The sequence below is a fragment of the Sapajus apella genome, unplaced genomic scaffold (genome assembly GCF_009761245.1).
Source record: "Sapajus apella isolate SASKATOON/1434 unplaced genomic scaffold, GSC_monkey_1.0 scaffold35, whole genome shotgun sequence".
In the NCBI taxonomy this organism is placed as follows: domain Eukaryota; kingdom Metazoa; phylum Chordata; class Mammalia; order Primates; family Cebidae; genus Sapajus; species Sapajus apella.
In genome coordinates this window covers 6,182,426-6,208,533 of record NW_022436975.1, presented here as the reverse complement: position 1 = coordinate 6,208,533, position 26,108 = coordinate 6,182,426, and the positions used below count along the sequence as shown (strand labels likewise).

Here is a 26,108-nt window from a genome sequence, read left to right as displayed (position 1 = left end):
GTCAAGAGTATAACTTTGACTCCTAAAACACAGCCTACTGTTGAACAGAAGCCTTACTAATGATAACTTAAACCGTAGATTAACACATTTTATATATGTATTATACATTTTTTTTTTTTTTTTTTTTTTTTTTTTTTTTTTTCTAATTTTTTTTCCCAGGCTGGAATGCAGTAGTACTATGGCTCAGCTCACTAGAGTCTTGACCACCTGGACTCTGGTGATCTTCCCACCTCAGCCTCCCGAGTAGCCAGGATTATAGGCATGTGCCACCACACCTGGCTAATAAACTTTTTTGTACTTTTTATTTTTTTGAGACAGTCTTGCTGTGTCACTCAGGCTGGAGTGTGGTGGCATGATCTGGTCACTATAACCTCCACTTCCTGGGTTCAAGCAGTTCTCCCACCTCAGCCTCCCAAGTAGCTGGGACTACGGTGCGTGCCACCACCACACCCAACTAATTTTCTATTTTTAGTAGAGATGGGGTTTTGCCATTTTTCCCAGGCTGGTCTCTGCATCCTGACCTCAAGTGATCCACCTGCCTTAGCCTCCCAAAGTGCTGGGATTACAGACATGAGCCACTGCACTCAGCTTTTTTTTTGTATTTTTTGGAGAGATGGGGTTTCACCATATTGCCCAGGCCATTCTAGAACTCGTGGACTCAAGTGATCTGCCTGCTTTGGCCTCCCAAAGTATTGAGATTACAGACGCTCAGCCTGGGTGACAGAGTGAGACAATGTCTCAAAAAAAAGAAAATTATAAAGGAGAGAAAATATGTTTACTGTTCATTAAGTGGAAATGGATCATCATAAAGGACTTCATCCTTCTTGCCTTCACATTGAATAAGCTGAGGAGAAAGGAAGAGTTGGTTTTGCCATCTAGGGTGGCAGAAGTGGAAGAAAATTCTCATGTTAAGTGGATCTGTACAGTTTAAACCCATGCTATTTGAGGGTCAGCTGTTAAGTGGGTTTTTATTGTATTTACAGGTTTATGCAACTGTTACTACTGTATAATTTTAGAACATTTTCATCACTCCATAAAGAAACTCTGTACCTATTAAGCAGTCGCTTCCCATTCAGCCCTCATGTGCCCCCCACCAATTTCTCAAACTCCTCTGACAACCACTAATATATATGCTTTCTGTCTCTGTGTGTTTGCTGAATCTAGAAAGTTTCTGTCCGTGAAATTATACAGTATGTGATCTTTTGTAACTGGTCTTTTTTTGCTTAATATAGTCTTTTTTTTTTTTTTTAATTTTTACGGAGTCTCGTCTTGCTCTGTTGCCCAGGCTGCAGTGCAGTGGTGCAATCTTCCGCTCACTGCAACCTCCACCTCCTGGGTTCAAGCAATTCTCCTGTCTCAGCCTACCGAGTAGCCGGACTACAGGTGCAAGCCAACGTGCCCAGCTAATTTTTATATTTTTAGTAGAGATGGGGTTTCACCATACTGGTCAGGCTGATCTTAAACTCCTGACCTCAGGTGATCTACCCACCTGGGCCTCCCAAAGTGCTGAGGTTACAGGTGTGAGCCACCGCACCTGTCTTTTAAAGGTCAGTTTGTGTTATATTATGCACCAGTATTTTATTACTTTTTAATTGCTGGAAAGTACTCCACTGTACTGCAATTTGTGTGTGTGTGTTTTTTTTTTTTTTGAGATGGAGTCTCACTCTGTCGCCCAGGCTGGAGTACAGTGGTGCCCTCTGGGCTCACTGCAACCTCTGCCTCCTGGGTTCAAGTGATTCTCCTGCTTCTCGGCCTCCCAAATACCTGGGATTGCAGGGGCCTGCCACCACATCTGTCTAATTTTTGTATTTTTAGTAGAGATGGGATTTTGTTGGTCTAGAACTCCCGACCTCAGGTGATCTGCCTGCCTTGGCCTCCCAAAGTGTTGGGATTACAGGCGTGAACCACTGCACCTGGCCACAATTTGTTAATTCATTTATCATTTGGTGGACATTTGGGCTGTTTCAGCTTTTTGGCTGTTGTGAATAATATTGCAAAAAATATTCCTGTAACAGTGTTTGTGTAGACATATGTTTTCATTTCTTTTGGGTGTATACCTAGGAGTATAATTACTGGGTCACGTAGTAACTACGTTTAACCTTTCAGGAGCTACCAGACCTTTCCAGTGTGGCTGTACGATTTTACATGCCCACCAGCAGTGTGTGAAGATTCCAGTTTCACCTCATTTTCATCAATATTACTTGTCTTGATTATAGTCTTCCTGATGGGTGTAAAGTGGTATCTCATTGTGGGTTTGATTTGCATATCCCTTATGATAATAATATTGAGCATCTTTTCATTGCTTTGTGGCCATTTGCATATCTTCTTTGGAGGAACAAATGTCTGTTCCAGTCCGTTGCCCATTTTTTTAAAAAAAGACTCAGGGTCTGGCTATGTTGCCCAGGCTGGAGTACAGTGGCTTTGCCCATTTTTAAATTGGGTTGTCTTTTTATTCTTGAGTTGGAAGAGTCCTTTATATTCTGAATACTAGATCCTTATTAGATATGCAGATACTGTCTCCCATTCTGTGGGCTGTCTGTCTACTCTTGGTTGTGGCTTTGAAGTATAAAAGCTTCTGATTTTGATGAATATGAATTTATGTATTTTTTTTTTTGTGCTTTTAGTTTAGTTGTAACTGCAAATTTGAGATGACATAGTAATATTCTAAGTCCTAGCTTTATAGTGATGTTACCAAGCTATAACTCAAATATCTCTAATTCATTGTTTACTTTAAAAAAATAGATAACGGGCCAGGCACAGTGGCTCACATCTGTAACCCCAGCACTTTGGGAGGCGAGGCAGGTGGATCACAAAGACAGGAGATCAAGACCATCCTGGCCCACATGGTGAAACTGCGTCTCTACTGAAAATCAAAAAAATTAGCTGGTGTGGCGTCACCCGCCTATAGTCTCAGCTACTCAGGAGGCTGAGGCAGGGGAATTGCTTGAACCCTTGAACCTGGAAGGCAGAGGTTGCAGTGAGCCAAGATTGCGCCACTGTACTAGCTTGGCAACAGAGCAAGACTCCATCTCAAAAAAAAAAAAAAAAAAAAAACAGACTAACCTGGCTAACAGTCAAACCTTGTCTCTCCTGAAGATACAAAAATTAGCCGGGAATGGTGGTGGGCGCCTGTAGTCCCAGCTACTTGGGAGGCTGAGGCAGGAGAATAGCTTGAACCCAGGAGGCGTAGGTTGCAGTGAGCCCAGTGCGTGCCACTGCACTCCAGCCTGGGTGGCACAGTGAGACTATGTCTCAAAAAATAGGTAACATCTTAATTTTTTACCTTGAAATCTTATAATAATGCCTGTGAAGAAGGCATTATTATAGAAGAAGTAACTATGTTTTACTTGATTGAGCTTAAATATGCTCACTGAAAATGCTGGCTTATGGCTCTTGGAGATTATTGTTATGGTAGAAATAAGGAAGTATTTGTATATTATTGTACTCCTCATCTACCGTCCTATGTGTCAGACCTCTATTTTAATACTTCATCTGTGTAATGTTGCCTCATTTGGCTATTGTAATTACCCATCAAGGTTGATGTATTATGCTCGCCTACATATAAAGAAGCTGAAGCTTGAAAAGGACCAATAACATTACCAAGATCTTATAGTTCTAGGAAATGGCAGAGCATGGATTTGAATCTAGATCTGTCATATATGTATATCGTATTCTTGACCCTAAATCACCTATTACTCCCTCTTTTTTACATCTCCTTGAGAGGGATGTTTGTATCCTACATGGTCTTGGGTATACTGAACACGTAGTACAAGTTTGAATATCATGGCTTATAAAAACACATTTTTTCTGTTAACAGATAGGAGCACCAACAATGTGATAAAATAGTGTGATAGCTGTAGTTTATCTTTCAGCCAGTAATGTGAACTACATTTGGCTCTGGGAATTAAAGAAGAGTCTTTCTTTCTCTTGCATCATCTATAGGAGATGCTGCAGTCTCATAGACTTGGACATGTATTCTTTTTCTTTTTTTTTTTAAATAGCGGTGAGATCTCATTCTGTTACCCAGGCTGGTCTCGAACCCCTGGGCTCAAGTGATCTTCCTGCCTTAGGCCTCCCAGAGTGCTGGGATTACAGGTTGAGCTGTTGTGCCTGGCCAAGACTTGACATTTAGAGACAGGTGATGCTTGGAGAAGGCTAAAGTACAGCTTCTTGTTTGGTAATAGTAGTCACTGAGTTCACAAAGGAGCACTGCCACTGCTGGGGAAAGGGCAGTGGGATAAGGGTCAGGTGACTAGTTCATGTCCTTACTACCCATCAGTATGACCTTGAGCAAATCACTTTCCTTTTCCGGGTTTAAGTGTAACTAAGGGTTTGAAATAGATCATCAAATATTTCTGTTTCTTTTAAAATTCCTTGATATCAGAAAGGTGTCTGTCTTGGTCACTGCTGTATCCCCAACACGGTAGAGCTTGGTACATCTGAAACTACTGAAGTAGATCTCACCTTTTTTAGTTAGTAATCATAGCACCTTGTGCAAGTTTCTTGACACATTTCCTCATTTGTAAAATGGACTTAATAGATTACCTGATTCTATAGGGTTTATAGTGAAGGTGAAATTAAATATATGTGAAGTATTTAATAGTGCCAAGCACATAGTAACACTCAAAGTTTGTTGTCACTGAATTAATATGTGATTACCTATTTTGTGTTTAACTCATTCAGAGCATCATAGTTACTTCTTTTTCTTAGTTTTTGGGTTTTTTTGAGACAGAGTTTTGCGCTGTCACCCAGGCTGGAGTACAGTGGCACAATCTCGGCTCACTGCAACCTCTGCCTCCCAGGTTCAAGTGATTCTCCCGCCTCAGCCTCCTGAGTAGCTGGGATTACAGGCGCCTGCCACCACACCCAGCTAATTTTTGTGTCTTTAGTAGAGATGGGGCTTCACCATGTTAGTCAGGCTGGTCTCAAACTCCTGACCTAAGGTTGATCTGCCTGCTTTTGCCTCCAAAATGCAGGGATTACAGGTGTGAGCCACTGCACTTGGCCCATAGTTATTATTAAAGACCCTTCAGCGAAGTATTTATTTGAATTGGCTGGAACACAGTGCAATTTTCAGAAAGGTCATAGTTTTATTCCTTGAGTGTTATTTTTAGCTTTTTCTTCCAACCATGACCTTACCAGAGAGCGAGTAGAAAGGGAAAGAAACAAAATTAATGCAAATATATTACATCTACTTGGAAAACAGTTGACACCGTATGTTATATTGATGATATGTTAGAAGAATGAACTTAATGCTTAGGAGACCATTCTTTTTTAAGGAACTTTTAGAAGTATGATTCTTTATCGTTAATTGATTCTTGGTCAGAAGTGGATCAGAAAGCCTGGAGATGTGGGTCAAAGAAAATGTCAATGATAGAATACAGGCCCACAGTCTGTTTTTTTTGTTGTTGTTGTTTTTAAAATTTTATTTTAGAAATGGAGTCTCACTCTGTCCACACAGGCTAGACTGCAGTGAGTGGCATGATCATGGCTCATGTAACCTCAAGCTTCTGGGTGCGAGCAGTCCTCCCGCCTCATCCTCCCAAGTAGCTAGGACTACAGGCATTATGCCCAGCTAATTTTTTATTTTTATTTTTTGTAAGGAGGAGGTCATGCTGTGTTGCCCAGACTACTGCAGTTTGTTAATTCAAATTATTAGGGTCTGATACATTTGGTAATTCCAAATTTTTCAGATTTTATGAAGATAATTTAGTACATATATCATAGATTATGTAATACCCCCAGAAGGATTTGGGCACTTCAGGAACCAGGCATTAACATTTCTCTAGTCGTAATGTTCACATTACATGGCATAAATAGAACGCAAATAGCATTACACGTGTAGAGATTAGGTTTAGCTGCCAAATGAGTTTTTAAACCTATCAGAAATCTAGAAATCTTTTGCTTTTCAAAGGTTTTTGGTCTGGGAATATGCAGATAAGGGATTGAAGACTTCATTTATTCACAAAAATGTCATGCCTATAGAAATTCTTGTTTAATAATACATTTTAAGTCACTGTTAGTTTCCTTTTCCAACAACTTTAATGTTTTACTGTTTCTAGATGACTCTAAATAGGAAGAATTTACAGAATTTTAAGATCAGGAGAGATCTTTAAACAACAAATAATTCAAACAGTTTATAATAACCTGTCATGATTTCTGTTGAACTTAAATTTTTATTTATGAGGCATTGGGTTAAATTAAAATGATGTAACTCTTTGTTACCAGAATAAAAGCTAATAGTTTTATTCTCGAAGGCCACGCCTAATGTCCGTCACCTTTAAATGAAAAATTACGTGACTAGAACCCTTTACTTGATTTTATATTTAAGAAATAAAGTGATACTTTGAGAGTCTTCGCTTGCTTTTTCCTTTGGTGTGTTCAGTGAGGAATATGCGCTGGTTTTTTCTGGTTTTTGAGATATCTTGTGTTTCACTGATTTGTAGGGTGCCTGTTTTTCTTTTTTTTTTTTGAGAAGGAGTCTTAACTTTCTCGCCAGGCTGGAGTGCAATGGCGGGATCTTGGCTCACTGCAACCTCCACCTCCCGGATTCAAGCGATTCTCTTGCCTCAACCATAACTATCCTGCTTTCTAAAGTGTTAAAGTATGAAAACAGGAACCCTAGGCCAGGCGCAGTGGCTCATGCCTGTAATTCCAGTACTTTGGGAGGCTGAGGCAGGCAAATCACGAGGTCAGGAGATTGAGACCATCTAGGCCAACATAGTCAAACCCCATCTCTACTAAAAATACAAAAATTAGCCAGGTGTGGTGGTGAGTGCCTGTTATCCCAGGTATTCAAGAGGCTGAGCAGGAGAATCACTTGAACCTGGGAGGTGGAGGTCGCAGTGAGCCAAGATTGTGCCACTGCACTCCAGCCTGGGTGACAGAGTGAGACTCTTTCTCAAAAAATAAAAAAGTCATAATAAAACACTATATCATAGTTAAATCATTTTTTCTTTATTAATGATATATAAAGAAGTGATTTATCCAGATATAGTATATGAAGTAAATATTAGACTAAATGCAATAGAATGTGAACGTATTTGATTAGATGAAATATGACAGATTAAATTAATATTAAAGTAGAATATTTGGCTACAAGCTATAGGTGGTGCTGTTGCTCCTTATCTGATTTTATTCCTCTTTAGATGCTTTCTGTGATTATCCCGTGAACCTTATTTCTGGCTAGTCCCTGTTTTACCATCTTGGGAATTCAATATGAAATTGTTTTATTTTATAGGCTGGAGCACTGGATTTGCTAAAGGAGCTTAAGAATATTCCTATGACCCTGGAATTACTGCAGGTATGTGCTTTTATGCATCACAGTTTTATAATAGGTAGTTGTCATAAAATACTGAAACATCTTCGGTCCCAATAAGTTTTTGTACTGTCTTGATAATGGTGTAAACCATTATTAACTGCTATTTTTTTTTTTTTTACACATGGCAATATAAATCAGTAATCTACTAAGTTGCCATTATAGAGCAATGTCGCCCTTCTTAAGAAGAATAAAATCTGAATCTCTAAAGTTGGCGGTAGCAGTGAAATCTCACTGTGAGAGGAAGTTTGATTCTTGGCTCTAATTTGGTCTCCTAAGATTTCCCTTTCTTGATCTATTATTGATAGCTGCTGCCAGCATGAATCTAGCTTCAGGATAAGGACAGCAATGTGTCACTCCTCTCCCTTTTTTTTTTTTTTTAAGGACCAGTCAAGCATGTACACAGTTGATGTCTGGTAGACATTACAAAGATTCATTAATGAAGTCCTATTCTTTATTGATAATATTTGTACATGTTTATTGGGTTATCTGTGATATTTGGTTTCATGCATAGAATGTGTAATGATGAAATCAGGGTATTTAGGGTATTCCTCACCTTCAGTATTTACCATTTCTGTGTGTTGGAGCATTTCAAGCCCTCCCTTCTAGCTATTTTGAAATATATAATACCTTCTTAACTTTAGTGAACCTTCTCTGCTGTGGAATGTTAGAATTTATTCCTTCTATTAACTGTATGTTTGTACCTATGAACAAACCTCTCTTCATTCCCTTGCCTTACTTATGCACCCTTCCCAGTCTCCAGTATCCATCAGTCTGCTTTCTATCTTTGAGAGGTCTGCTGTTTTAGCTCTCACATAGTAGTGAGAACCTGTGGTATTTGTCTTTCTGTGCCTGCCTTATTTCACTTAACATAACTCCGGTTCCATCCGTGTTACTGCAAATACATGATTTCATTCTTTTTTATGACTGATAGTATTTCATTGTGTGTATACACCACATTTTCTTCATCCATTCGTCCCTTGATGGACACTTAGGTTGATTCCATATCTTGGCTATTGTGAATAGTGCTGCAGTAAACATGGGAGTGCAGATATCCCTTTGTTAAACTGATTTCTTTTTTTTTGAGACGGAGTTTCACTCATGTTACCCAGGCTGGAGTGCAATGGCGCGATCTCGGCTCACCGCAACCTCCGCCTCCTGGGTTCAGGCAATTCTCCTGCCTCAGCTTCCTGAGTAGCTGGGATTATAGGCATGCACCACCATGCCTAGCTAATTTTTTGTATTTTTGATAGAGACGGGGTTTCACCATGTTGACCAGGATGGTCTCTATCTCTTGACATCGTGATCCACCCGCCTCGGCCTCCCAAAGTGCTGGGATTACAGGCTTGAGCCACCGCGCCCGGCTAAACTGATTTCTTTTGGATAAATATTTAGTAGTGGTATTGCTGGATCATATGTACTTTAATTTTTAGTTCTTGAAAAATTTCTGTACTGTTTTATATAATGGCTATGCTAATTTACATTCCCATTAACAGCGTATGAGTTCCTTTTTTTCTGTGTCTTCACCAGCACCTGTTATTTTTTTTGTCTTTTCAATAATAGCCATTCTGGGCTCGGCTCAGTGGCTCACTCCTGTAATCCTAGCACTTTGGGAGGCTGAGGTGGGCAGATCACCTTAGGCCAGGAGTTCAAGACCAGCCTGGCCAACATAGCGAAACCCCATCTCTACTAAAAATACAAGAATTAGCCGGGTGCGGTGGTGCACACCTGTAGTCCCAGCTACTCAGGATGCTGAGGCAGGAGAATCAGTTGAACCCAGGAAGCGGAGGTTACAGTGAGCTGAGATTGCACCACTGCACTCCAGCCCAGGCCAGACAGAACGAGATTCTGTCAAAAAAAAAAAATAATAATAATAATAATGGGGTGGGGAGTTGGGAAGAGATAGCATGAGGAGAAATGCCAGATATAGGTGATGGGGAGGAAGGCAGCAAATCACACTGCCATGTGTGTACCTATGCAACAATCTTGCATGTTCTTCACATGTACCCCAAAACCTAAAATGCAATAAAAAAAAAAACTGTATAAAAAAAATAGCCATTCTGATGAGTAAGATGGTGTCTCATGGTGGTTTTGATTTGCCTTTCTTCAATGATTAGTGATGTTGAACATTTTTTCATATACCTGTTGGCTGTTTGGATGTCTTCTTTTGAGAAATATCTATTCATGTTCTTTGCTCACTTTTTTTTTTTTTTTTTTTTTTTGAGACAAGGTCTCTCTCTGTGGCCCAGGTTGGAGTGCAGTGGCATGATCATGGCTGACTGCAGCTTTTACCTCCTGGGCTCAAGTGATTCTTACACCTCAGCACCCACACCATACCCCCTACCCCTCAAGTAACTGGGGAGTAAAGGAGCATGCTGTCACGCTTGGCTAATTTTTAGTTGGGGTTCTGCCTATGTTGCCCAGGCTGGTCTTGAACTCCTGGGCTCAAGCAGTCCTCCAGCCTTGGCCTCCCAAAGTGCTGGGATTGCAGGCGTGAGCCACTACAGCCAGCGTTTTGCCCACTTTTTAATGGGATTACTTGTTATTTTTGGTTGTTGTTCTTGAATTGTTTGACTTCCTTGTGTATTGCTGATATCAGTCCCTTGTCACATGAATAGTCTGCAAATATTTTCTCCTATTCAGCAGATTGTCTCTTTACTCTGTTGTTTCCTTTGTTGTGCAGAGCTTTTTTTTTTTTCTCCTGAGACACAGTTTCACTCTGTGGCCCAGGCTAGAGTGCAGTGGTGCAACCTGCGACCTCCGCCTCCCGGGTTAAGTGAATCTCTCGCCTCAGCCTCCGGAGTAGCTGGGATTACAAGCACCTGCCACCATGCCTGGCTAATTTTTGTATTTTTAGTAGAGAAGAGATTGTGTCTCAGTATGTTGGCCAGGCTGGTCTCAAACTCCTGACCTCAGGTGATCCGCCCGCCTCGGCCTCCCATAATACTGAGATTACAGGCATAAGTGAAGTCTTATTTTAATGTTCCATGAAGACTGAAACATAAAAATAAAACTTGACAAAAGTCAAAGTGTTAAAAATGAAGCAATATAGCCAATAACATGAATATGGTTATTTTCTGCTTGACATTTTTTATTATCCACAAGTACTTTCTTGGATATTTCTATTGTATTATGTCAGAATTTAGAGAAAGATGGCAGGGGTATGTGAACATGATTCAGAAAAAAAGTCAGGTTTATTTTCATTAATGGCTAACTGAAATTGAACATTTCTTTCAGTTGTGAAAACACTAAACCACAGTTGTATTACCAGTATTTATGACTGAAACTAAAATAATTCACAAATGTTTTAACTTCAGTTTACTTACATTGTAAAAGTATTGAAATTGTTCATTATTATTGTTGCTGTTATACCTTATGCTACGTCTTACTTAATGTTTTAATAAGGGAGGGTTAGGCACAGTGATTCACGCCTATAATCCCAGCACTTTGGGAGGCCAAGGCTGGTGGATTGCTTGAGCCCAGCACTTCAAGACCAGCCTGGGCAACACAGCAAAACTCTGTCTTGATAAAAAAGAAAAACAGGCCGGGTTGCAGTGGCTCATGCCTATAATCCCAGCACTTTGGGAGACTGAGGCGGGCAGATCACTTGAGGTCTGGAGTTTGAGACCAGCCTGATCAACATGGAGAAACCCTGTCTAAAATTAGCCAGGTGTGGTGGCATGTGCTTGTAATCCCAGCTACTCAAGAGGCTGAGGCAGGAGAATCACTTGAATCTGAGAGGCAGAGGTTGCAGTGAGCCGAGATCGTGCCATTGCACTCTAGCCTGGGCAACGAGAGCAAAACTCCGTCTCAAAAAAAAGAAAACAGAGGTCAGGTGCAGTGGCTCATGCCTGTAATCCTACCACTTTAGGAGGTTGAGGCAGGCGTATCACGAGGTCAGGAATTTGAGATCAGCCTGGCCAACATGGTGAAACCCCATCTCTACTAAAGATACAAAAGATTAGCTGGGTGTGGTGGTGCACACCCTACAACTTGGGAGACTGAGGCAAGAGAATTGCTTGAACCCAGGAGACGGAGGTTGCAGTAAGCCAAAATCACACCATTACACTCCCTCCTGGGCGAAAGGGTGAAACTCTGTCTCAAAAAAAAAAAGAGAAAAGAAAAACACAAAAATAAGGGAGCATATACATTACTATCTTACATTTTAAAATATTTTGTAATTTATATTATATAATTAGGTTTTTTTTTTGCAATCCTATGTATTTTATTTAATCAATTTTTAATGCATTCTGAGAAGGGATCCATAAGCTTCACCAGACTGCCAAAGGGATCCATGGTGCAAAAAAAGGGTAAGAACTCCTCTAGGCCGCCCACATGGGGAAACCCCAGTCAACATGGTGAAACCCCGTCTCTACTAAACCCCATCTCTACTGAAAATACAAAAACATTAGCCAGACGTGGTGGCACATGCCTGTAATCTCAGCTACTCAGGAGGCTCAGGCAAGAGAATTGCTTGAACCCAGGAGGCAGAGGTTGCAGTGAGCCGAGATTGTGCCACTGTACCTCAGCCTGGGCGACAGAGCGAGAGTCTGTATTGAGAAAAAAAAGAACTCCTCCTCCTCTATCTGTAGACCCCAGAAAGAGAAGGGAGAGAAAGGAAGTAAGTTATGAAGCCTGCCTTCTCAATTCAGGTTCCAGTCCAATGATCAGCAACTTCTCTTGCAAATCAGCTCTAAGAATAAACTTTCTTTTGAGATAGGCCCTTACCAAGGCATAACTTTATCCTCACAGACCTATGTGGGGAAATCCATGTCAGAAACAACATAGTAATCCTAATATTTATTTAACAGGTATGTGTAGAGTTAGAGAGTATGGAGGTTGGATAGGATTAATATTTATGACTCTAATTTTTTCCTGTGCTTCCTTCTTTGAACCACCTATGTATTTATTTAACAAACATTTGAGTTTTTACTATGGATAAGAATAAGATAAGGCCTTTCCCCCCTCATAGAGTTTAAATTCTAGTAGAGGAAAACTGACATATAAACAAATATATAGTTAACCAAAGAAAAGTCCATATATAGTGTTCATTTGGGGGAAAGAAGGAGGATAGGAAGAAGCACAAAGTTTACTTGTCAATGTTAAGTACATAATCTGGGAGGTGCAGAATGCCTTTATATAGGTGATAAAGCTGAAACCACATCTCAAAAGATGACTAGGTTCTCCCTCAGCAGATAGACAGGGAAAGGTATTTCAGCAGAGGAAACAGTATGTGGAAGCAGTGAGGCATTTAGAACTGAAAATAAAGGAGAGCTAGTCGCATACAGGGTTAAAGACATAGGAAGAGCTAGTTGCATACAGAGTTAAAGACATAGGTGGTATGGCATGCAGGGCTTCATATGTGATGCTGAGAGCATTACTACTGAAAGGTGTTAGGCAGGAGAGGATGTGACCAGATTTGCACATGGGAGGAAATGGGAGGCTAGAGCCTGAAAGACCTGTTGATGAATGAAGTCATTCAGGTGAGGAGTGATGAGGGCTTAAACTAAAATAATAGCAATAGAAATAGAGAGAAGGGGAATTTGCTAATGAAAGACAGCCTGTAAGGTTTGGTAGTTGATTGGATGGAGGTGAAGGAGTGGAGGAATTTAGGATGACTGAGATTTTTGCCATGGTGACTAGGAAGATGGTGCTATTTAATAATATAAGAATATTCAAAAAGGTGGTATGAAGATCAGCTTGGGATGAGAAGGACATAAAAATAGAGGGATGAAGAGATAAAGAATAATTTGGATACACTGGGTTTTGAGATGCCTATGAAACAAATATATACAGGTATCTGGTAGGTAGTTGAGTATGTCTGCTCTAGCAGTGCTGTCAAGTACAACTTTGCAGTGAGGGAAATGTTTTTGATGTGAGTGTTGATGATACAGTAGTGTGTTACTGCATGAGGCTATTGAGCACTTGAAATATGACTAAGGAACAGAATTTTAAATTTCATTTAATTTTAACAAATTTTAAATAGCCATAAATGTAAACAGCTCTAGAGTACAGGAGAAAGGATAGGTTTAGGAAATATTTGGGAAGTAATAGGATAGAGGTGGGTTAGATCTAGAAAAAAGGGAAAACAGAATTGGGATATAACAGACTGGTTAAATCAGATGAGATTGGAAGAGTCCATTAGAGCTTACAATTAGGAGTGCGGGAAACTGAGCAGAGTAGAAGGTGGGTATGGGTTGAAGGTGGGGAAGTAAACAGGAAGACAAATATTTGAGCTAGTAATAGATTGGTCTAGTTTTGTAAGTTTTTATATATAGCAAATTAATTTATTCAATAATTATTAAGTACCTGCTGTGTGCTAGATATTATTGTACATGCCTAATAGAGTGGCAAACAAGACAAAGTCCCTGCCCTCTTGAACTTATTAAAAGGATACTAAACATAGTTTTATGTTTCTTTTTTTTTTTTTTTTTTTTTTTTTTGGGACAGAGTTTCGCTCTTGTTACCCAGGCTGGAATGCAATGGCGCGATCCCAGCTCACTACAACCTCCGCCTCCTGGGTTCAGGCAATTCTCCTGCCTCAGCCTCCTGAGTAGCTGGGATTATAGGCACGTGTCACCATGCCCAGCTGATTTTTTGTATTTTTAATAGAGACGGGGTTTCACCATGTTGACCAGGATGGTCTCTATCTCTTGACATCGTGATCCACCCGCCTCGGCCTCCCAAAGTGCTGGGATTACAGGCTTGAGCCACCGCGCCCGACCCGTTTTATGTTTCTTTTTTTAAAAACAGTATTTTTGAGATATAATTCACATACCATACAATTCATTCATTTAAAGTGTATTATTCATTGTTTTTTAATATATTCTGCTACTGTCACCACAGTTAACTTTAGAACATTTTCATCATCCCAAAAAGCAATGGCATACCCTTTAGCAGTCATTCTCCATTTGCCCTAACTGCTTCCTCCTTCCAGCCTAGGCAACCATGAATCTTTCTGTCTCTATAGATGATTTGCGTGTTCTGGAGTTTTCATATAAATGGAGTCATACAGTATGTGTGTGATCTTTGATGTCTGGTTTCTGTCACTTAATGTTTTCAGGGCTCATCCGTGTTGCCGTTTGTGTCAGAATTTTCAGTCCTTTTTATGGCTGAGTAATATTCAGTTGCATGGATATTCCACATGTTGTTGATCCATTTGTCAGTTGATGGATAGTTGGGCTTAGACTTTTTTGGCTGTTATACATCACAGTGCTATGCATGTTTATGTACAAGTTTGTGTGAGCATATGTTTTTGTTGTTCTTGTGTAGATACCTAGGAGTGGTATTGCTGGTTTATATGGTAACTCCGTGTTTAACATTTTGATGACCTGCCAGACTCTTTTCCCAAACCACGGTACCATTTTCTATCCCCAGTAGTAGTAAATGAGGGGTCCAGTTTCTCTGCATCCTTGCAAACACTTGAACACTTGTTGCTGTTTGTCTTTGATTATAACCATTCTAGTGGGTATAGTGGTATTTCATTGTAGTTTTAATTTCTTTTTTTTTTTTTTTTTTTTTGAGACAGAGTCTCACTCTGTCACCCACACTGGAGTGCAGTGGCGCTATCTCGGCTCACTGCAGCCTCTGCCTCCTGGGTTCAAGAGAGTCTCCTGCTTTACCCTTCTGAGTAGCTAGGACTACAGGCACGTACCTCCACATCCAGCTAATTTTTTTGTATTTTTAAAAGAGACGGGGTTTCACTATGTTAGCCAGGATGGTCTCGATCTCCTGACCACGTGATCCTCCTGCTTTGGCCTCCAAAAGTGCTGGGATTACAGGCCCGAGCCACTGTGCCCGGCCTGTAGCTTTAATTTCTATTTCCATAATGTCTAAGGATGTTGAACATCTTTTCATGTGCTTGTTGGTTATTTTTATATCTTATTTGGAGAAATGTCTATCCGCATCCTTTGCCCATTTTTAAAGTGGGTTGCCCATTTTTTACTGAGTTGTAATAATTCTTTATATATTCCAGATACAAGTCCCTTATCAGATACAGAGTTTGCAAATATTGTCTCTTTTCCTGTGAATTATCTTTTTACTTTCTTGATGAAGTTATTTGAAGCACAATGTTTTAAATTTTGATGTAACCTATTTTTCTTTGATTGCTTGTGCCTTTGGTGTCATATTTAAGAAACTATTGCCTAATCCAAGGTCATGAAGCTTTACTCCTGCTCATATCGAGTTAATTTCTGTGTGTGGTGTAAGGAAGAGGTTCAGCTTTATTCTTTTTTTTCGCTCTGTCACCCAGGCTGGAGTGCAGTGGTGTGATCTCAGCTCACTGCAACCTCCACCTCCTAGGTTCAAGTTATTCTCATGCCTCAGCCTCCCGAGTAGCTGGGATTACAGGCATGCACCACTGTGCTGGCTAATTTTTGTATTTTTAGTAGAAATTGCATTTCACCATGTTGGCCAGGCTGGTCTCAAACTCCTGACCTCAGGTCATCCACCCATCTTGGCCTCCCAAAGTGCTGGGACCACAGGCATGAGCCACCATGCCTGGCAGTTCTATTCTTTTACATGTGGATATCTAGTTGTTCCAGCACCATTTGTTGAAAGGGTATTCTTTACTTCAGTGAATTGCGTTGATATCCTTATCTAAAATCAGTTGATGAAAAATGTTGGAGTTTATTTCTGGAGTCTTAAATTTATCCCATTGATCAGCATGCCCATCCTGTTGCCAGTACTGTGCTATCTTGGTTACTGTAGGGAATTGTGAGTGTTCCAACTTTGTTCTTCTTTTTCAAGATGGTTTTTGCTATTTTGGGTCATATACATTTCTGTATGGACTTCAGGGTAAGCTTGTCGATTTCTGCACTAAAGGCAGATGGGATTCTGATAGACATTGCATTGAGTCAGTAGTTCAATTTGATTAGTATTGCAATCTTAACATTTAAGTCTTCCAGTCTATCAACATGGGATTTTAAAATTTTGTTTAGGTCATCTTTAATTTCTTTCAACAATGTTTTATAGTAGCTGTGTGTTTCTTTATCTTGTCTTTTATATATGTGCGTGTTGTGTTTTTAATGTATGTTTTACATATGTGTTTTATAGTAGCTATATAGTAGCTATGTGTTTTTTACCTTAAGATTTAGTGGCTACCTTCAGATCATCTTGGCAAAAACTCATGAGTGGTCACGAAGGAGACTTTTCTTCTGGAGCACACCAAATCTGCTTGTTTCCTGTGATGTTAACAGTGTCTCTTGATCTCAGTACTCATTCCTTTCTGCTTTACCATCAGTGTGCAGCTGACCCCTAAGGCTGCTTAATGTATTCTCCACCTTTCCAAGGTAATGTCTTTCTTTCTGTATACCTGATGTTCTGTAGAAATCATGGGCAAAGACACATGTTTTATCTGCTAGAGTTTCACAATGTATAGTTTGTCTTGAAAGCTTTCATTAGTCCTGCAGTCAAGAAAACAGTTTTCATCCAACAATTCCTAAGGTCACTTGCGAACAGAGTATTTTCTAATAACCTGCCTAATACATCCTGTATGTCATAGCATACCAATTTTAGGAAAAATCCCTAGGGAATTCTTAGTGGCAACTCTAGACTTATCCAAGTAAATAGCTTCATAATCTTTTCCCCTGTCAACTTTTTTTTTTTTTTTTCCATAGTACCCCCAAAGGAAAAAAAAACTTATTTCAAATCTTTGTTTTTCATTCTACCTCGGCAGCCTCATTTCTTATTATTTTGACTTGACAGTCTCTTTCTTAGATAAGCATGTTTATTACAAATAGCTATATTCTTATTATGGGTTTTATTTGCAGCCAAGTGGGATAATCATTGACTTTTTAGTAATCAAAACATCCTCTGAAAATTAAAAAGTAGTCACCCAGCAGTACACAATTTATTCGTTATCTCCTTATACCTTTGCTCTCCTACAAGCCCCTACTAAAATGCCAATTTTTTTTTTTTTTGCAAATTTGTGTCAGTTCTAAGCTTCAGAACTACACTGTCTTCCTAGAAAACTAGCCTTGTTAACCCCAAATTGTTTGGGGCTTTAAAATTGTGGAGTCCCTTTGTCTTTCTGCTGTTCAATCTTACCTGCCTTGCTCAGCTTTCTAAGAGATACAGGACACTCCAGTCAACCACATATTCTAAATTCTTGAACATAACTTAGATCCTGAGTCTGTCTCTTTGTTGAGAGGATTGAATAATTTAGAAGGAAACCTTAAGTACCCAAGTATTTTTCTGCCATAAAGCTTATAGCAAGGGTTCTCTTCTTTTTTTCACAACTAAGAATTCCTTTCGTTATTTTTTCTTCCACAAATCATATATTTGAAAGATTGTCTGCTAACACCTGAACTTACTAATTTACTACAGTATTTTTTATTTATCATCCATACTTATGCTATCATAACTTTTGTGTTCTTTGAGCACTGTTTGAAATCAGTGATGTGCTAGAAAGACCATGGACTTTGGCAGTGGACAAACCTGGACTAAAATCCCAGCTTTTGGCTGGGCCAGCTACTCACACCTGTAATCCCAGCACTTTGGGAGGCCGAGGTGGGTGGATCATCTGAAGTCTAGAGTTCGAGATCAGCCCGGCCAACGTGGTGCAACCCTGTCTCTACTAAAAATACAAAAATTAGGCAGGCAAGGTGATCTGTGCCTGTAATCCCAACTACTTGGGAGGCTGAGGCAGGAGAATCACTTGAACTCGGGAGCACAGGTTGCAGTGAGCCAAAATTGTGCTACTACTGCATTCCAGCCTGACCTACAGAGTGAGACTCCATGTCAAAAAAAAAAAATCCCAGCTTTGCCGGTTAGTAGTGGTATGATGCTAGGTACATTATTTATTGGTACTTCTAATCTCTTCATCTTTAAAAATAGGGATAATCTCAACTTTGAAGGGTCGTTAGAAAGATTGATGAATGTGGATGCTCTAAGTATAATTCTAGGCATGTAGAATCATCGCAGGTTAAATTCTACCTATATTTAGTGAAGTCCATTTTAATGTCTGTGATTATATTCTGATTCCCAGCAAAAATAAAAAATAAAAAAATAAAGCCTTTTAAAACTCCATAGGTGGTAGTTTTTGTTTGGATATCTTCATAATTTGCAACTGGTGCTCTATGAAGTAATCCATATAGAATGTATAGAAACAAAGCAATACATATATTAGTCATGATTACTTCAGCCTGACTTATATATTTTATCCTCATTTATCTTCACTTCTCCTTTGTGGAAAAACTAACTTCAATTTTCTGGTTAACCAGACTTATTACAGTAGGGAATTTTATGTTTCTAGATCTTGGTGATAAGAACATTTATGAGTCTAGTGTTTCATCTGAAGATATATGTATCTTAAGAATATAGTTTGCTATTATAAGGATCCAAATAATTGAAGTTTTAAAATTCTAAAATGGAAACAGGAATCTGGGAAAGAAAATGTGGGTGAAATACTAATTTGTTTAAAATAAAGTTAGTATAAATAATTTTTTTATTGCCTTGCAGTCCACAAGAATCGGAATGTCAGTGAATGCTATTCGCAAGCAGAGTACAGATGAAGAAGTTACATCTTTGGCAAAGTCTCTCATCAAATCCTGGAAAAAGTTATTAGGTATCATTGATCATTCCTTATATATATTTATGATGATGTGATTTATTCAGATGGTTAGTGGTTAACATTTTACAGTTAGGTAATGCTTACATTTTTTTCTTTAAATCTAGATATACTGAAATCAGTGCCTCGTAATAAAGGTGAGGGGGTTTAATATGACCTTTAAGGTTTTTTTTTTTGTTTGTTTTTTGTTTTTTTGCCTTTTAGACTAGTCAGATTTGGTTTTCTTAACTAACTCTGACACAACTGGATAAACTCTTTAGGTAAGAAGAATTTTCTCTTAAAGGAAAGGTTGTGCATACCTTTTGAAATGGTTTTTGAAATTTTTGACTTGCAGAAAACTTGCAAGGATAGTAAAAAGAATGCTGTATTCTTTGTCAAGATCATTACTTTTTAATATTTGCTGTATTTGTTTTTCTTAACAGCTTGAAAGTAGGTTGTTTTTCACCATTTTCTGAACCATTTGTTTTCCTGAACCATGTGAAAGTAGGTTGGCTATATCATGCTCTTTTACCCTTTAAATACTTGTGTGTATTTCCTGACTACACGCTTTTTTTTTTTTTTTATGGAATCATAGTATTAAAAATTTAGGAAATTTAACATTGGTATAGTGCGTCATAGTTTACGTTCAGGTTTGTCAATTGTCCTAGTAATGATTTTATATATATATATATATATATATATTTTTTTTTATCACCAGGAAAATATCCAGTTCAGGATCACACAGCTAGTTTTCTAATTTGAAATCATTCTTAAGCCTTTCTTTATCTTTTATGAAATTGACATTTTGAAGAATACTGGCACCCCTTCCCCTTTGTTTTTCCCCTGAGGCAGAAATGTTCCTTTCTCATTTGAAGACCAACCTGTTTACTTGGGTTCATGATTTTACTTTTTCTTTGTTTTTGGTCTGTGATCTTTCACTATCAGTTATCCGCTCTCTAGGAAATGTACTCTGTCCTTGTCCATAGGGTCCTAGCCCAACAAATATGAATTCCCTCCCCCTAAATCTTATTTTGGGGCTGTCAGTTTTTTATTGATATATTTCCTAAAAGTCAAATTTGGAAGTAAAGAAAATTAGAGGCAATTTTGTCCTTCACGTGAATTGTACAAACCCAATAAAAAAAAATTGTTGTCGTGGGCCATGCTTTAAAATTTTATGTGTATTTGTGTATATATCTTGCCCTTCCCCCTCATTCCTTGCCCCCTGCCTCAAGTAAGGCTAAAAGAAACAACTTCATTTCCTATAGAAGAAAGTATGTGTGCTTCCTGAATATGTGGAGTTTAACTTTTTAATTTGACATAACAAGTGGCTCACAGAAAATTACCAAAAAAAAAAAAAAAAGTACAGAAAGATCTCATGTACCCTTTATCTAGCTTCCTCCTATGGTAGTATTACATAACTCTCATATACAGAATCTCAACCAGGAAATTGACATTAATACAATCTACAGACCCTACTCAGATTTCATCAGTTTTTACAGGTGCTAGTGTATGTGTCGGGTGTGTGTGTGGTGGTGGGGCATGTAGCCTTCTGAGCAGTTTTATCCTGTGTATACATTCATGTAATCACCACTAATGTGTATTTTTAAATATTTACTTTCATGCAAATCAATTTTTTTTTTTTTTTTTTTTTTTTTTGAGATGAAGTCTTGCTCTTGTTGTCCAGGCTGGAGTGCAGTAGTATGATCTCTGCTCACTGCAAACTCTGCCTCCCAGGTTCAAGTGATTATCTTGCCTCAGCCTCTCGAGTAGCTGGGATTACAGGCACCTGCCACCACACCCAGCTGATTTTTGTATTTTTAGTAGAGACGGGGTTTCACCGTGTTGGCCAGGCTGGTCTCGAACTCTTGATGTCAGGTTACCCCTCCACCTTGGCTTCCCAAAGTGCTGGGATTACAGGCGTGAGCTACTGTGCCCAGCCTGCAAATCAGATTTTTATCTAATTGATAATGGGCTTAAAAAAATAGAACTTGCATAAGTTAAGCAGTATGCAGAAAATTACCAGATGTAACGAATGCAAAGTAGAATTGGATTTTGGTTTAAAAGTAAAATAGGATATATTTAAGGCAGAACTTCTCCACATTTTTAAGTTGGATCCTTGAAGCAAGTTTATTTCTCTATCCACCACCTTCCCCACCACTTTTTTTGTTTTGTGTAGAGATTGGGGTCTTGCTATGTTGCCTAGGTTAATCCTCTAACTCCTGGGTTCAAGCATTCCTCCACTTCAGACTCCTGAGTAGCTGGAACTGCAGACCTCCACCACTGCCCTCCTTCGTTATTTATTTATTTATTTATTTATTTATTATTTATTTATTTATTTATTTGAGACGAGGTCTCATTATGTTTTCCAGGCTGGTCTCGGACTCTGGCTCAAGCAATCCGCCTGCCTCGGCCTCCCAGAGTGTTAGGATTACAGGTGTGAGCCATCACGTTTGGCCCCTCCTTTGTTTTTAATAGCATATTCTGTAATTGAGATGTACCTGCTTTTTTTTCCTTGTGATTAGATCGTGTTGTACATCCGAAGTTGGAATACTATGTAAGCATGTTACATCCTTCTCAAGGTATCATATCCAGAGTCATTGATGATAATTTTGAGAATCTAGTCAAAGCTACACTGTATAGTGTATTGTTTTTTCTCTTGTAGCTAATAGCCATTCTGTGGGAGACACTTTTAAGATCCTGAAACTGGTCGGGCGTGGTGGCTCACATATGTAATCCCAGCACTTTGGGAGGCCAAGGCAGGCGGATCACGAGGTCAAGAGATCAAGACCATCCTGGCCAACATGGTGAAACCCCATCTCTACTAAAAATACAAAAATTAGCTGGGTGTGGTGGCGTGCGCCTGTAATCCCAGTTACTTGGGAGGCTGAGGCAGGAGAATTGCTTGAACCTGGGAGGCAGAGGTTGCAGTGAGCTGAGAATGTGCCACTGCACTCCAGCCTGACAATAGAGAGAGTCTCAGTCTCAAACAAAAAAAAAAAAAAAAAAAAAGTTTTTAAAAATTAAAATAAAAATATCCTGAAACTGTCTTATACCTTATCAGACCTTCCCCCTCCCCTCCCAATTTAGGATCCATCGATTTTTGCTCACACTAATCTTTGTAGTGGTAGAGTGGTCATTGCAAAATTGTGATTTTTCTGACTTCTCTGCTTCAATATTTATAAAATCATCATTCTGTTATAAGAGCAACCTTCTTTTTACCCCTTAGCTATTTATCTGTTAGCATAGACTCGCAGATTATTTTTCTGTACAATGGATTATAATCCATTACTGTTAAATTTAGTTTGCATAAATTTTGTCCCTACTATAAATTTACTTATGCTGTATGTGTACTTATTTACCTTACTTTTTTAATGAAAATATTTTGTTTTTCCATCATAACTCATTTTTATTGGTTTCAGAATAATTTATTCAGGTGACTATACCATATTTTAGTTGGTCACTTGCCTGTTGTTAGATTTATTATTGTTTTTTACTTAATGGCTGTTGTAACTAATGTCTTGATGGACATCTTTCTGCCTAAAGCTTTTTCTTCACATTGTTAGCTAGATTTCCACATTAACTACTACTGCTACCAGGGAGCACATTTTTGAATACTTAAGATATGCCAAGCACTGACCTGTATCAGTGCATTTAATCCTCAAAAGCAATCCAATGCAGTAGATGCTGTTATAATCCCCATTTTATGATGAAGAGTCTGAGGCACTGAGCGCTTCAGTGCCTTGTGCACAGTTGAGTCGGTGGTGAATAGCCGGCTGGGACTTGACTGCAGGCAGTTGGAGTCCAGAGCTGGAGCACTTCTTTCCCTGATGCCTGGGCCGCGTTGCCCACAGCACCATATCGGCTAGTAGGGACGCTTTTAAGGCTGTTCGTGCCTCTTACTGCTCTGCTTTCCAGAAGGATTGCACTAATTTATTGTGCCAGAGCAGTGTGTAAGAGCAGTTCTACTGCCCCTTTGGCAGCATTGGATCCTTGCTGATCATATTTCGTTGTTCTAGCAGTTTTCCCTTTTAAATGCATTCCACCCTATCACTTATGGACCATTTCTAGTCCTTGCCATGTGTCATTATTAATCTTTGTTTTCAGTGTTACAGTGCTATAGCATCTTTGGGATTTGAGGCCTTCAAGGTAAATTACTGAGAAGAACAAGGACAGTAAAATTATGTGAAAACAAAAGTGTATGTACATGTTTTATCAGAGGGCTTGAATTGTATTTTAGGTTTGACAAACTTCAACTTTACAAGATGAGTTCTATAGTTGTGATTTGAACCATTCTCTTATCAGTGATTCTCATCCAGATAACTATATATTCAAGTTGTCTAAGGAACTTCAAAAAATAAAGATGCTTGCGCCTCACTGCCAGAGATTCAAATGGAAAACTATTTCATTGACTCAACCTATTTTATGTGTATTATTGCATAATGCCTAATTGCTTACCTCTTTAAGTCTTAAAGCTTGTGCACTCTGTATTACTTTAGAGATCATTTAAGATAGAGAAGGTGCTCGGTAGGTCTTACTATCCTGAGGTATTTTCTATGAAAGTGTTTTTTGTTTGCCATCCCAGAAATATTTATTTATATTTTGGATACCACCTTAAATTTTCTAACTTTATGAAAAAGTATTAAAACAATATTGCTGTAAATGCTTTATGCTTTTATTTTTATTTTATTTTACTTTATTTTGAGACAGGGTCTGGCTCCATCGCCCAGGCTGGCGTGCAGTGGCACAATCTTGGCTCACTGAAACTTCCCCCTCCTGGGCAAAAGCCATTCTCCCACCTCAGCCTCCTGAATAGCTGGGACTACAGGTGTGCACCACCACGCCTGGCTAATTTTTGTATTTTTTGTAGAGACAGCATTTTGTCATGTTGCCCAGGCTGGTCTCAAACTCATGAGCCCAAGTGATCCACCTGCCTCAGCCTCCCAAAGCACAGGCCAGTACAGGTGTGAGCCAGTGTACCGGCCTGTGCTTTTATTTTTAAAGTAACTGCAGATATTTTCATATTCTTCCTATCTCTGCATTCCGTATATTTTCTAGCCTTTAGGGTCCCCTGGCATATGAATTTGTAGTTCCCACCAAATGAGGAAATTTATTTGGGAGTGTTGACTGAACTTGCATTGTGAAAAATAGTACATATGCTAATAGCTTACACAAACTTCATCTGCTTGTGGGAAAATTAGGATTTTTGTTCATGTTGTTGTGCAAATAGCCTGCTAACATACAGTATTTTAGTTGTTTTTATTTTACAAATGCTAGCAACTTAAGAGATTTCATAATTTTCAGATGGTCCATCAACTGAAAAAGACCTTGATGAAAAGAAAAAAGAACCTGCAATTACATCGCAGAACAGCCCCGAAGCAAGAGAAGAAAGGTACTTCACAGTATAGACATATTTTTATTGCAAGTCATAGTTTTACCTCCTCCATCAATTCCCCCATAATCTTACGTTCCCCTATTTACACTCCTTTTTTTGTTTTCTCATCAAATGGAAGTAGTAAATATATGTAGCCAAGTATTCTATGTTTTTTTTTTTTTTTTTTTTTTTTTTCAGATTTCTTGAAAATTTGAGAGGTAGAAGACACTGAATAAATAAGTTATTTATATTGTACTCAACAAGTTTAATTGAATGGGATTACTGGGTTAGGCACTGAGAATTGATAATGGAGGTAGTGATTAGGGATTCAAATGGTTACTTCCTCCGTTTACCACATTTCGTTTTTAGATTTATTTTGGCTCTTGATCTCTCATTCTCCTTTACATGCTTTTTTAATTCCTTTCAAATTTAATGATTTGTGTCCAGGCGGTGGTTCACGCCTGTAATCCTAGCATTTTGGGAAGCTGAGGTGGGCGGATCACTTGAGGTTAGGGGTTTGAGACCAGCCTGGTGAAACCCTTTCTCTAAAAAAAAAAAAAAAAAAAGCCAGGCATGGTGGTTTGTAGTCTCAGCTACTCAGGAGACTGAGATAGGAGAATTGCTAGGACCCGGGAGGCAGAGGTTGCAATGAGCCAAGATCACACCACTGCATTCCAGCCTGAGCAATGGAGTGAGACCTGGTTTTGAAGGAAAAAAAAAAAGTAGTTTGTCATAAGAACTTAAATGAAGAGTTCAGATTGTCCCTCACCTCCTGTGAAGCCTTTGCATTTGTTTTTTTCTATTACATATTATGAGCTATGCAGTATTGAACATGTTGCCATAATAGGGTACACATAGTTGTTAAATACAAATTGTTCCTCTGTTCTTGGGAATCTGGCAGGTTAACAGTCAACATTGATTTAAAGCAATGGTTCTCAAAAGTGTGGTCCCTGGTAGAGGAGGGACACTGACAGCTTGTTAGAAATACAGATTCTGAGGCCTTGTCCTATAACTACTGAATCAGGAATTCTGGTGTGGAGGGGCCCAGAAATCTGTTTTTTAATAAGCTTTTCAGGTGATTCAGTGCACTCAAGTTATAGAACCCATGTTTTAGAGCAGCAACTTCCAAACTCTGTTCTGTCCCTGAACTTTTGGCTGCTGTGTAAACCACTTAGAGATGTAGAGGTATCTACAGGCTGGCCCAGTCTGGAGTGCAGTGGCACGATCTTGGCTTACTATAACCTCCACCTCCTGGGTTCAAGCAATTCTCCGTCAGCCTTCCAAGTAGCTGGGATGACAGGTGCCCACCATGCCTGGCTAATTTTTGTGTTTCTAGTGAAGATGGGGTTTTGCCATGTTGGCCAGGCTGATCTTGAACTCCTGACCTCAGGGGATCAGGCCTTCTCAGTGTCCCAAAGTGCTTGAATTATAGGCGTGAGCCACTGTGCCTGGCCTACCTTTTTTTTGTTTATTTTTCATTTTTGAGACGGAGTCTTACTGTGTCGCCCAGGCTGGAGGGCAGTGGTATGATCTTTGCTCATTGCAACCTCCACCTTCCAAGTTCAAATGATTCTCCTGCCTCAGCCTCCTGAGTAGCTGGGATTACAGGTGCATGCCACCATATGTGACTAATTTTTGTATTTTTAGTAGAGACAGGGATTCACCATGTTGGCCAGGCTGGTCTTGAATTCCCAACCACAGGTGATCCACTTGCCTCAGCCTCCTAAAGTGCTGGGATTATAGGTGTAAGCCACTGAGCCCGGATCGTGTTGAGGTATTTAGGGCATTAAGGCTACTACCGATTTTAACTTTGTTTCTCAGTATTTTCCCAAAGTTGATAATGTACTCCTCATGTTAATGTTAATATCTCA

The 26,108-nt window shown here is 39.2% G+C and overlaps 1 protein-coding gene across 3 annotated transcripts in view; it reads left to right on the top strand.

The window, feature by feature from the left end:
- Positions 1 to 26,108, top strand: part of TCEA1 (transcription elongation factor A1) — a 51,547-nt gene that overhangs the window by 4,689 nt on the left and 20,750 nt on the right. For 2 of the 3 annotated variants that reach the window (XM_032296089.1, XM_032296091.1), the window contains exons 2-4: positions 7,241 to 7,303; positions 18,779 to 18,884; positions 24,168 to 24,255. In XM_032296089.1, the coding sequence (XP_032151980.1) occupies positions 7,241 to 7,303; positions 18,779 to 18,884; positions 24,168 to 24,255 (257 nt within the window). The remainder of the gene's footprint in view (positions 1 to 7,240; positions 7,304 to 18,778; positions 18,885 to 24,167; positions 24,256 to 26,108) is intronic. The other variant, XM_032296090.1, reaches the window with a different exon arrangement.